Source organism: Panthera onca, chromosome C1, assembly GCF_046562875.1.
Source record: "Panthera onca isolate mPanOnc1 chromosome C1, mPanOnc1 haplotype 2, whole genome shotgun sequence".
NCBI classification, from domain to species: domain Eukaryota; kingdom Metazoa; phylum Chordata; class Mammalia; order Carnivora; family Felidae; genus Panthera; species Panthera onca.
In genome coordinates, this window is record NC_138346.1 from 180,850,502 (window position 1) to 180,863,817 (window position 13,316).

General features: G+C 40.2%; 1 protein-coding gene across 4 annotated transcripts in view; it reads left to right on the forward strand.

Moving 5' to 3' along the window:
* The first annotated feature begins 719 nt into the window (after positions 1 to 719).
* Positions 720 to 13,316, forward strand: part of FAF1 (Fas associated factor 1) — a 529,381-nt gene continuing 516,784 nt past the window's right edge. Inside the window, exon 1 of one of the 4 annotated variants that reach the window (XM_060621411.2) lies at positions 720 to 1,225. In XM_060621411.2, coding sequence (XP_060477394.1) covers positions 1,181 to 1,225 — 45 coding nt within the window. In that variant the 5' untranslated portion in view covers positions 720 to 1,180. The remainder of the gene's footprint in view (positions 1,226 to 13,316) is intronic. The other 3 variants (XM_060621414.2, XM_060621415.2, XM_060621412.2) reach the window with 3 other exon arrangements.

Consider the following 13,316-nt stretch of genomic DNA (forward strand, 5'->3'; position numbering starts at 1 on the left):
AGTTCTTCACTTACGGAATTATTTTAAATTGACTATTCAAAGCTGGACTCAAGGTTTCCCCATTTGTAAGATGTTGCCTCAGGTCCAAAAAATAAATGTTATGCTGTAGGAATAGAAAAGGTTTTATTTCTCATAACTAACAAAAATGCTCATCTTTTTCTTGGGGTCGATAGTCTCACCTTTCTCAGCTTCCATGTTTCCCCCATATCTATCTTGGGAGTCTGGTTATCTCTGTGTTACTGAGAATCTGAGGATGCAGGTGTCAGGGGACTTGGGTTTGAGTGTGACAGTGTGTAAGCAGGTTTTGACAGTGAGGTTGAGCCTAAAAGACTGTATATGAAATTGTATTTTGGTGAGACTTTGTTAGAGAAAATGAAATTTATGAAATGCTGTTTGTAAAACGGGTTGTGAGAGTGTCGAATTGGTTTGTGGGGCTTGATGTTTATTTATGTAACTATGTAACCTCGTAAGGCTCAGAATCTCATCCCCGCCCCAGCCAGCGGGGGGCAGTATCCGAGGCCTTTGCTTAATTCCAAACCGGAATAACCTGTTGCGGGACTTCAATCTCCCGCACTTGCTAGTTGGCGTCGCCGCCTGCGGCGCGCGGATCCCCGCCTGGTAGTCGCGCGCCCAGAGCTTGACAGGAAAGCAGTCACGTGGCAGCCGCAAAGCAGTGCTTTGCGACCTCGATGACAGGCAAAATGTGCGACAGCTGTGGCGCTGGCCAACCAGGGGCGGAGGCGGCGGCCAGGGAGGAAGCGGAGGAGGTGGAGGCGGCCGTGGGGTTCGCCCGCCTGCTCGTTCGCCTGGTTTCCCCGCCCCCGCCGGTTTCACGGCCGCTGAAGAGAGCCGGGTGCGCGCTGTCGTAACCTGTCCTCATCCTGGCCAGCGACAGGAAGACCAGACCGGCATCTAGACCAGCCTCCCTGTCAGGACAACTGCGGCGCGGGCTCCAAGGGGCTCAAGCAGGCGGCCCGGGCGCCTGAAGGTTACTGAGTGCATGAGCGCCTAGCCTCCCGCGCTGCCCCGCCCGCCGGCCCGCCGGCCCGCCCGCCGGCTCGCCTGCCAGCCCCTCGGCGCCCGGCGGCGGCGGCGGCGGCGGCGGCGACGGCCGCAGGAGGCGCCGTTTCCCTGCCAGGTGCGCGCTTCGCTCCCGGAGCCGCGGAACTCGGCGGCCGCCATGGCGTCCAACATGGACCGGGAGATGATCCTGGCGGATTTTCAGGTGAAGTATCTGGCCCTGTTCCTCTTCCACCTCCAACTTCGTGGGTTCCTGGTGCCAGAAGGGTTGCCTCTTCTCAGGGTTTGTTTGAGCACTGCAGTGGTGTGTGGTTTGGGCTTTTGTATGGTACGTGGCGCGCGCGCGTGTGGGGTGTGTGTGTGTGGGGGGGGGGTACCATCCGGGAACGTGTCGGGTGTGGGGGGAGGTGAACCATCCGAGAACGTGCAATTCATATGCTGGGTTGGGTGTTATATACGGATTTGTAGGGTGAGGGGTGTTAATAATAGTTTAGAGTATGTGTGTGGACTGTGTGTAATGTTTTCTGTATTATGTAGAGAACAGGTAGAATTTGGGAGTATTCACTGTGGGGCTTTTAAGTATGGGGTATTTTGGGTCAGGAGTTTTGGGTTGTTACTTGAGAGCGTGCTGTACGGAGTGTGGGCGTGGAGAGCGTGGTGGTGTGGGTGTGGTGTATTGAGGAGAGTAAGAAAAAGGAGGAGGGGGTGGTGGTGAAGGTAATGGTGAGGGTATGGTCTTTTTCAAGGAGAAATAAACATTTGAGACTTTGATGCCATGTTGGAATCTTTGGAGGGTATGAAGATAAGGAGGAGGCAAATAGCATATATATACCATAGTATCTTTGCAGTGAATTCATAAGCTTAATAAATTACCAATTCATATTTGCGGATTCCCCTCTCCTCCAGATTTGAATTGTTTGGTTGGTGTCTTAATTCCAGGAATAATTTAAAGGATAAGCAAAGGTTATTCCTTTACTTAGCCCAACTGTAGTTACACTAATATATAAGTATCTTAGGGAGGCCCTTTGAAAGTAGAGTTGTACCTCATGAAAGACTTGGATTTAGAGCTAATATCCTGTGAACGCCATCTTTGCCTTTTGATGTATGATGAAAAAATTATTGTAGTGAGATATTTTTAACCAATAATTTTGGGATTAATTTAGAAACTACTGTTATGTATAGACTTTTCATTCTATAATACTGTCATCACACACCATGGTTTAACACTAGCACAGCAGGTGGCATTTTTTTCTTAATGAGATTTTGTTGGGTTTCTCTTCTCCCTCTTTCTCTGATTTTTTAAAATTTCCTTATTTTTACAACTTAATATTGTGATAGTCATTTCCAGAGTTTGTTCTTTATCTTACCCGGTTACCAGATTTATTGGGAATATGGATGTATCTGTATTTGATTATACTGTAACTTCCAAACTCAGACAGAAAGAAGTGTTCTGAAAATAAAAGTTGACCACAAGATTTTGGTGTTTTGTATGATTAGCATGGTCTAGGATTTTTTTTTTTTTTTTGCCTAAGTCTTTTATTTTCTTAATTCTTTTTTTCATTCTCTAGTCTTTTATCTAATGTGGAATATGGTTGTATGAAAAAGGACTCTATTTCTAGGAGTAGTTTATCCTGTTATAAAATTGTTATGTTCTGGGGTGCCTTGGTGGCCCAGTGGATTAGGCATCCGACTCTTGATTTCGGCTCAGGTCACGATCTTATGCTTCATAAGATCAACCCCCGTGTGGCCTCTGTGTTGACAGCTTGGAGCCTGCTTGGGATTCTCTGTCTCCCTCTCTCTCTGCCCCTCTGCTGGCTCTCCTCGTCCCCTCTCCCTGCCCCCTGTCTCAGAATAAATAAATAAACATTAAAAAAATAAAATTGGCATATTCTGGTAAGAATGGATTTAGACAATTTAGAGTAGTGTACCCCATTAAAAGCTTTAAGGTAAGTGTAACTTTGTTGAGATTTCACCAAACTTTTTATACTTCCTGTGACAACTTGTAGCTGCTTGTTCTCTCATTATTTATGACAGTTATTGTGCTTACTATGAACCTTATATTGGCCCAAAATAGGAAATTTAGGATTCTTGTACTCAGAGTAAGATTTTCTGACAAGCATTTGGGGTTTAATTTTGATCACATTAGTATATTCTACTAAGTTTTTCTCTTCAAACCAGTGGCACTGATGTGAACAGTTGTTTACAAAATGGGAAAAAGCTATGGCATTCTCATGTTTGCCAAATGATGAAGGTTTCTTTTATATTGTCAAGTAGGTAGGAACATTATTGGTAGAATAAAAAATTACTTAGAAACTATATATATATTGAGCACATTAGCCTTTTGTGTTTTTAGGAACCTCATATTCTTCTCACAAATGATGATTCCAGATCAGTTTGCTCTTGTGGACTTAGCTTTAAGATCAATTATTCTTCCTTTTTTTTTATATTACATAAACTTTTCATAGGATTAACTTTAAAAAATTAGCATTGATCCAGTTATCAGAAACTGGGTAATTTTAAAGATTGCAGTTCAAGTCTTGGAGTGTAGACATTTGGAAGATGCTGGATTCTTCTGTAACTGTGCAAATCAATTTCTCCACCCAAAAGTGAACATATGACCATGAAATTAATAGTAACTTAGCTCAGTGCTGCCTTTGTAGAAAGGGACATGATTTTTTAAAAAAATGTTTGTTTATTTAGAGAGCAGCACATGTACCTGAGTGTCTGGGACATGAGAGAGAGGGAGAGAAAGAATGTCAAGCAGTCTCTAACGCTGTCAGCGCAGAGCCTAACATGGCTCGATCCTAGAACCATTAGCTCCAAAATCAAGAGTCGGGCACTTAATGGACTGAGCCACCCAGGTGCCCCTCAGGTGTACTCCTTAATCCCCATTACCTATTTAACCCATCCTCCTTACTGGCAACCATCAGCCTGTTTTCTATAGTTCAATGTCTTCTAATTGGTTTGCCCCCCTTTTTCTCCTTTTTTAAGAAAGGTACAGGATTTTCATTTACTTTTTAACATTTATTTATTTTATTTTAGAGAGAGCAGGGGAGAGGGGCAGAGGGAGAGAGAGAGAGAGAGAGAGAGAGAGAGAGAGAGAATCTCAAGTAGGGGGAGGTTTGATCCCATGACCGTGGGATCATGATCTCAGCTGAGACCAAGAGTTGGATGCTCAACCAACTGAGCCACCCAGGTACCCCTCAATTAAAAATTTTTAAAAATTGTGGTGAAATACACATAACATAAAATTTGCCATCTTAATTTGCCACTTTAAGTGTCCAGTTCAGTGGCATCAAATATATTCACATTGTTGTGCAACCATCACCACCATCCATCTCCAGAAATCTTTTTATCTTGCAAAACTGTGACATTAACCATTAAACAGTAACTTCCCATTTTTTTTGAACTCCATCCCCTGGCAACCACCATTCTATTTTCTGTCTATGAATGTGAGTTTTCTAGGTACCTAATAAGTGGAATCTTGCACTATTTATCCTTTTGCAGCTGGCTTATTTTACTTAGCATGAGGTTTCCAATATTCATCCAGTTAGTAGTGTCAGAATTCCCTTCATTTTTAAAAAGGCTGACTACTGTTCCACTGTATGTATATACAATAGTCCTCCATCATCTGTGGTTTTGCTTTCCATGGTTTCACTTACCCTTGGTCAGCTGTTGTCTGGAAGTAGATGATCCTCCTGATGTGTAATCAGAAGGTCAGTAGTAGCCTAATACTACACACAATGCCTGGGTCATTTACCTCACTTTATCTCATCATGTAGGCATTTTTTCATATCACATCATCAAGAAGGGTGAGTACAGTAAGATTTTGAGAGACCACATTCAGATAACTTTCATTACAGTATACAGTATTGCTAAGATTATTCTGTTATAGTTATTAATCTCTTACTATGCTGAATTTATAAATTAAACTTTCTCATAGGTATGTATGTATAGGAAAAAACATATAGGGTTTAGTACTGTCTTTGGTTTCATGCATCCATTGGGAGTCCTTGGGACATAACCCTTGTGGATTATGGGGGACTGCTGAACCATATTTTGTTTACCCATTTATTTGTCAATGGACACTTTTTCCCCCATGTTTTGACTATTGTGAATCATTAGTGCTGTTGTGAACATGGGTGTACAATTATTTGTTTGACTCCTTCCTTTCGATTCCTATAGGTATATATCCAGAAGTAGAATTACTGGATCATATGGCATTTCTATTTCTAATTTTTTTTGAGGAACTGCCATACTGTTATCCATAGTGGCTCACCACCAAAAGCTTGAATGGAGAGAATGGCAGTATCATGTTTAATGAATTATTTGTAAATTCAACTCTGGGCAAGTGAGTTTAGAATTTGGAATAGTCAAAAAAAAAAAAAATCAATTTTAAATGTAAATAGTGTTAGCATGGTATGATACTGGTAAAGGAATGAATAGAGTAGTACACCTACAGTTTTGGCTGGCTAGAGCTAGGAGGAGATGTAGAGGAATTTCCTGGGTTTAAAAACAGGCAGGCATTAATAAATGAGGACAGTTTTCTTTTTTTCCTTAATGTCTTTTTTATAACAAATAGATGCATTCAGGTGAAAATTCCAGATCTTGTTCTTTTTGTAATTGTAGAATTCTTTGCCTTTTTTTTTTTTTTAAAGGTTGAGGTGTAGAGCAAATATCATTTGCTCAAACAAACTTTTGAGATATATTTGGTTTACTTGCAGATGTGAAAAGAACTATCCAAATAGAATTGCTGTTGCTATCAAATAATTTTAGTAATGTTAGTTATGTTTTATTTTAGGTCTATCTGAACAAAAAAAATTTTCCCTTTCCCGCTTAACCTTTTAATTAATGCAATGCTAATTTCTTTTTCCTCTAAGATACATTTTTATAACAATTTTGGGGGGGGGGAACAAAACGGGTGCTATAGCTACTTAGGTTAGTGTCACATGTTGATTTCATATATTTTTCTACTTATATTTTTCTGTTACTGTCTAATATAGAGATGTAGATTATAGCTTCACTCAAGTCAAGGAAAAAAAAAGGAACAACTTTCATAATAGTAATATATTTTTTTAAGGAAACAAATCTTATCAGGATGCCTGGGTGGCTTAGTCCATTAAGTGTCTGATTCTTGATTTCTGCTCAGGTCATGATCTCACAGTTTGTGAGATTGGGTCCCACATGGGGCTCTGCACTGATAGCATAGAGCCTGCTTGGGATTCTCCTCCCTTCCCCCCCTCCCTCAACTTATGCATGCTGATGCTCCCTCTCAAAATAAATAAACATAAAAAAGAAAGCAAAACCTTATCTGCCATGCTAAGAAAATGTTTTCTGAACCTAGTTCCAGTGGTCACAGAGTGAGTCTGTTTCTTCTCTAATTTGGCTTTGATTTTGATGTTACTTTCAGTTGTTTCCTGGATGACATAGTTGTGCTTTTATTTTCCTCTCTGGTCTTTCAAACTAGTGAAACCTTTGCTGCCTAAATTGCTTTATGCATTTTCATACTGGACTGTCACTATGGACTTTTAAATTTTTATTTGTCAGCTTCTCTTGGTAGCATGAACTCTTCCATGACACTATCAGTAAGTCACTTGAAATTAGTTTCTGCCCCTTCATAACGCTTTTTCCTTTTAAATGAAGCTGTGAATCTTCTACAAAAGGAGATGCCAGACTGTGCAAGTAGAAATGGTATTAATCCACATGGATAGGTGTCCTTTGTGATGTTGTGGATTAGGGACCAAACTATGTATCGGTGGAACATCATATGTATTTCCTGGGAGGTTGCCTTAGGCAGGAGATTGAGTACTGTGGCAGAAAGTAGTCTTGTTATTGTCCTTCCTTTTCTCCACTATCCTCTTTATTCATTAGAGAGACAAAGCATGTTGTGTTTGTGTTTGGATTGTTGGTCATTGGGAAAATAAGGTTTTGGCATGTAGAATAAAGTTTAGTAGTTAAGAGCATGGACTCTGAGGTCAGATTGTTTGGATTTAAATCACAGCTCTGCAACTCACTTATCTTGTGATCTTTGACTAATCACTTCACACTTCTGCCTCAGTTTCCTCATATGAAAACTGAGTTAATGCTTGTAAAGTGATTAGAATAGATGTCTAGTGTAGAAAGAGTTCATTAAGTTTTAGTTGTTACTTTCATTTTATTTTTAAATTTTTATTTATTTATTTTGAGAGAGAGAGAAGAAAGAGCATGCATGGGGGAGGAGCAGAGAGAGGGGAGAGAGAATCTCAGGCAGGCTCCACGGGCATTGAGTCCAAAGCAGGGCTTGATCTCACAACTGTGAGATTGCGACCTGAGCTGAAATCAAGAGTCGGATGCTTAACTGACTGAGACACCCAAGTGCCTTGTTATTTTCATTTTTGACAATTTTAAAGTATATGCTTGTTCTCTGAAGGAGACTTCAGAGATCATCTATTTCCAGCTTCTCATTTTTCCTTTTGTGGAAATTGAGATCAGAAAAAGGAAGTGACTTGTCCAAGTTCATGGGTTGGTTTGAAATAAAGATTTTGTCCAGGTGCACATTAGAGTGTTTATTTTCTAGCTTAATGTGTCACATGGCTTGGAGTTCTAGAGGAAAACAAGACCCACCATTCAGAAATTTCTCCAAATGATAAAATTTACATACAAAATGAATTAATAGTATCTGGCATATAATAGACATGCCAGAAGGGCGGAAGTGAGGGTGGGTCTGGCACTTTGGTTGTTCCTAGACTAGCACTCATTCCAGTCTAGTGCCATACCTCTAAGTTTGCAGGTGGTCAGAAGGCATGGAATAAAAAGCCTTTAGATTTGTTGAGCGGGGTTGGGTTGATGCCTGTTGTTTTCCAGACTGGGTTTATGAACTTTGTAGATCAGGGGTCAGGAAACTATAGCCTGTAAGTTGGCTGCCTGTTTTTATACATAAAGATTTATTGGAATACAGCCATAGCTATTCACTTATTGTTTGTGACTGCTTTCTTGCTGCAGTGACAGAGGTGACTAGTTGAGTCAGACATTATGGCCCACAGGCCTAAAATATTTACTATTCGGACCTTTAAGATAAAGTTATTTCACTCCCCTCCTCCCACCATGAAACCAATACTATTCTTGCCAGGTTTTAGTAACTGCAAAGTGCTAGAATATTTGAATGCTTCACAAACAGCATTATATGGTTATATACCTCTGTAGGAAGCATTTGTTAGAACATTGCACTTAGGCAGACTAGAGCTCTAGTTTATTGCTGTTTATTTTGTTGTTGTTGTCATTTGTTGTTGTTTGGGCTCTGATTCTCTGAGCAAGTCATTTATCCTTTCTCGGTTTGAGTTACTCAGTCTATGAAATGAAGATTTGTCTAGAGCAATATCTACCTGAAAACAGGACTGGACTAGATTAGGTATTCATATAGAGTCAGGACAATCAGTTGCCAGCAGCTGGGGTTGAAGACATTCAGTTATAATTTAGGTAATTGATCTGGATTAGGGATCAGCAAACTACATCCTGAGTGCCAAACTACCACCTGATTTTGTCAATAAAGTTTTATTGAAAGGCTGTCATGCATATCTGTGTACATATTGTCTCTGGCCACTTTTGCCCTCAATAGCAAAGTTGAGTAGTTGATTGCTTGGCCTGCAAAGCCTAAAATATTAACCCTGCCCCTTACAGGAAAGTTTGCTGATCCTTATCTAGATTAGTGGTGTTCAGTTGTGGATAATTTCCCCACAGGGGACACTAGGCTATGTCTAGAGACATTTCTGATTGTCACATCTAGGGGGTGCTCCTGGCATTTAGTGGGTAGAGGCCAGGAATGCTGCTAAACATTCTGCACAAGACATTCCTTCACAATGAAGAATTATCCACCTTAAAATGTCTTTAGTGCTGAAAAACCCTCATCTAAATCATTGATTCTCAGACTTTGAATTTGCATAAGAATAACCTGGAAGGCTTGTTAAACCTTAGGTTGTTGGATCCCACCCCAGGTTTCTGATTGAGTGCATTCTAGGTAGGGCTTGAAAATTTGTGTTTCAGTCAGGTTCCCAGGTTATGTTGATGATCCAAGATCTACACTTGGGAACAACTGATCTAGATGACTTTAGAAGTTACATCCATTCTTGGGACTTTTTTGATTTTGTTGTCTTAAGTACTGTTGCATTTTTATGGCATAGGAAAATTGAGTATTTTATATATATTTGATGCTCACAGTAGAATGTGTTTTATGGCTTCATATCCTCCCCACCCACGACCCACAAGTGAGCTCTACATCCACTGTGGGGATGATCTCATGACCCTGAGATTAAGAGTTGCATGCTCCACCAACTGAACCAGGTGCCCCAAGGCTCCGTGCCTTTATACCCTTATTTTTTGTGGCCCTTTGGAAAACTTCTATTTATCTCTTAAAACCTATTGGCTGCCTTGTGCTTATAACATCAGTACCCTCTGCCCAGTTTTAGGGTTAATCATTTTGTCTTACATATGTTGTATATCTTTTGTATGTTTCTCTTCTTTTGAGTCTTATGCCAGATTGTTGGTAATCACTTGTTTTTTTCTGCGACTGTCAGCTCTTTGAACAACCGCCTTGGTCTTAACCGTCTTTTCCTACAATATCTATAAGAGGGACTCAGTGAATATATTTTGAAGGAATATTATGAATGTTAGCTGTTATGGTACAAATAGAGTAGAATTGTAAGTTTGTATGTATAGTTGACCCTTGAACAATGCAGGGGTTTGGGGCACCAACCTGCCATGCAGTTGAAAATCCACGTGTAATTTTGACTCCCCCCAAATTTAATTGCTAATAGCCTTTAAACTGGAAGCCTTATTGATAATATAAACGGTTAACACATTTTATATGTTCTATGTATTATATGTTGTATTTTTACGATAAAGCAAGCTAGAGAAGATGTTATTAGGAAAATCATAAGGAAGAGAAAATACACAGTACTGTACTGGATTGAAAAAAAAAATCCTGGTATAAGTGGACCCATATAGTTAAAACACGTGGTTTTCAAGGGTCAGCTGTATTTTTAAGTATCTACCATTTATTGACATGATTTTGAATAATAAAATTTGTCATTGAGAGAATGAAAATCAGCCTATTTTATCGAATTGAGGATTATAACTTTAAAGTGACCCATTTATAGAGAAATACAAAGCACCTCCCTTCTGGTGCTTTCTCCTTTTTATAGAGGGCTCAGTAAGGTAATGTGGCAAAATAGAGGGCTTGAGGTCAATAACTTCTGGAAATTTGAATGCTGTTATTGAATTATGTGTCAGTCACTCTTTTTTTTTTTTTTTTTTTTAAAGATTTTTTTTTTTTTTTTTCTTTTTAAGTAATTTCTATACCCAGTGTGGGGCTTGAACTCATGGCCTGGAGATCAAGAGTTGCATGCTCCACCGACTGAGCCAGCCAGGTGCCCCAATCACTCTTCTTCATTATGGTTTCACTTTCAAACTGTTTTTTAAGGCAGAGATTTAAATTTCAAATCAAAATTGTTGACCCCTTTAAATCATTAGTCATTGGCTTTAAGGTGAGTTTGAGATAATTTCAAGAAGCAGTTTGATGACATTAACAGAATAATTGTACCTGTCTTATTTGTGGTTATAGAGGAATAATTGAGGTAGGAAGGATGAGATGTCAAGTTGTGGTAAAGAAAAGCAGAAATTTTTTTTCAGGTTTTGTGCACCTTAATGGTTTTAGAGTTAGGTTTCAGCCACCTGTTTTTTTTCCGTCTATAGTTACCCTGGTTCCCTGGACTCTTTAATGATTGAGCTGTAGTAGTAGTATAATGTTAATGAGAGGAAAGCTTTGTTTCTTGTGCCCTTCTGGCTCCCTGCCTTCTTTCTCCCAAGGGAAAAGTAGTGGTTGAACTTATGTTTTTTTAAATTTTTTATTAGTTTTTAAAAATTTTAAATGTTTATTTATTTTTGAGAGAACATGAATGGGGGAGGGGCAGAGAGAGAGGGAGACACAGAATCCAAAGCAGGTTCCAGGCTCTGAGCTGTCAGCACAGACCCCAATGAGGGGCTTGAACTCAGCAACTGTGAGATCATGACTTGAGTTGAAGTCAGATGCTTAGCCAGCTGAGCCATCCACCCAGGTGCCCTGAACTTGTGTTTTTAAATATAATTTTAGGAGGAGGCCTGACTGGATTGGTCAGTAGAGCATGCGACTCTTGACCTCAGGAGTTTGAGCCCCATGTTGGGTGTGGAGCATACTTAAAAAAATTATTTTTAATTTAGTTTATTTTATTATAAATTTGTAATTTACATATATATACACATATATATGTACACATACATATATACGTATATATACACACATATGTATATAGATAAAATCTTAGTTATATCCTTTGGCATGTAATAAAAGTGAGGTGGAGACACAATTGAACATTCTTATTTTAGGTTTAATGGGGGAGGAATAAGAACATTAGTATCTAGCTGTTTGTTGCTTTGTATGTATCAGATACTGTGCTAGGCTCTTAATAGCTAAACTCTACGGTGGCCTTTTTGGGATCCACTGATACAATTCTCCATGATTTCTGTATGTCTTGTGATCAGAGACATTGACTGCTTTTGTTTCTGCTCTTTTCAAGGATGTTTGTATAGTGAGCTACCTTGGAAGATAGAGATAGTGTCTCCCTCTGGAGTAAAGGGTAGGCATGTATACCCTTTGCATTTTGAAAGGTTTGGGTTGTCTAGGCTCTGAGTTCCTCCTCTAGTGCAATCTGTTGCGTGTGCAGGTATGACTTGGCCTACTTTGTGTTGCACTGTGGGAAATGGGCCTGGGACTGCCTAAGAAAATGGTGATATTCTGGCTATGAATATTGTCATGAGTCATAAAGTTCATTGTCTCCAACCCAGGAGTCTAGGTCTTCTGCCCGCATCAATGAAATTGTCAGGCTAACTTGTTAGCTTGCAAGTAGGGTAAAAAATACCAGATCTTTCACTGTTCTGACAGTTTTGGCAACAAGGATGGTATATCGACAGACACATGGCTTTCTGGAAGAGGAAGGGTGACGGCCTCATGGGCTGGTTAACAGAATTTGAGAGAAGTCTATGGGAATTGGTGTTGAACATGTTGTGCAAATTGTTAAGTGGTTCTCTACTTTATTGCCTGTTAATGAGGAAGAATTAGGGAGGTGGTTGCAGGCTGAGCACCAGGAAGTAGGATCAAAGACAGCTGTCTGAACATTCTGGTTGTTGCTAACTCTTAACCACCCTCAGGTATCTTCTTTGGTGGAGGGAATTTTTTTCACTAGTCTATTAGATTCAGAGTCAGACTCCCCCCACTCCCCACAATGTAACCACTAGTACTAAGATTTGTCCTGGCTGGGCAGAAGTTTCTGTCTCCTTTTAGACAACATTTATAGACCTGTGTACACCTACACTTGAATGTGAAAGGAGACAAATTTGCAACTTCTATGGGCACAAAGCAAAGTTGTTAGAATTTTCACTGGTTTGTTTGAGAGATGAGAGGATGGGGGTGCATAATGTCTTATGGCTCAGCCTTTCCTTTGGAGGAATCTTTATTCCCCACTTCACTGTCTAAGGCAAAGCCACCGCCTCAGTGGGGTCCTCAATTCATAGAGGTTTCCTTAAACCTAGGCCTAGTTTACCAGTGGTTCAGCCAAGCTGAAACTCGTTGTGTCTGCTTGTTTCCTGGGGCTGTTCAGCCTCTGTACCAGCTATGCAGATTGATAGTGGATGTGATTGTTCAGTGGATAGAGCTCAAGGCTGTTCTTTTTTTTAATTTTAATTTTTTAATTTTAGAGAGCGTGAGTTGGGGAGAGGGACACACACACACACACACACACACACACACACACAGAGAGAGAGAGAGAGAGAGAGAGAGAGAGAATGAGAATCTTAAGCAGGCTGCATGCTCAGTGTGGAGTCTGATGCGGGGATCATAACCTGAGCGAAACCAAGATGCTCAACTGATTGAGCCACCCAGGTGCCCCAAGGCTGTTTTTATAGCTCTGGCCAGTACTTTCCTTCATGAAACTTGTATTTCTCCTGCCCCTTTGGCCTATTGCCAATGGTCTAGCTATTTGGTCTGCCACTTGGAAACTATAGACTGGCAGATTAAAGACAGCTCTCTTTGAAGCTGTGAACTATGGAAACAAATTATAGCTGCTGATCAAACTGTCTGGATCACTCATGTAGATGCCCACAATAAGGGCCTGTTCTCTAATGAAGCCCACTGGAATCAAGCTTCTGATTGAGACTGCACTGCCCAGAGCCATCATTGTTGTCTGGATCCACCCATCATATTAGATGTGATAACGCATCAGCTATCATAA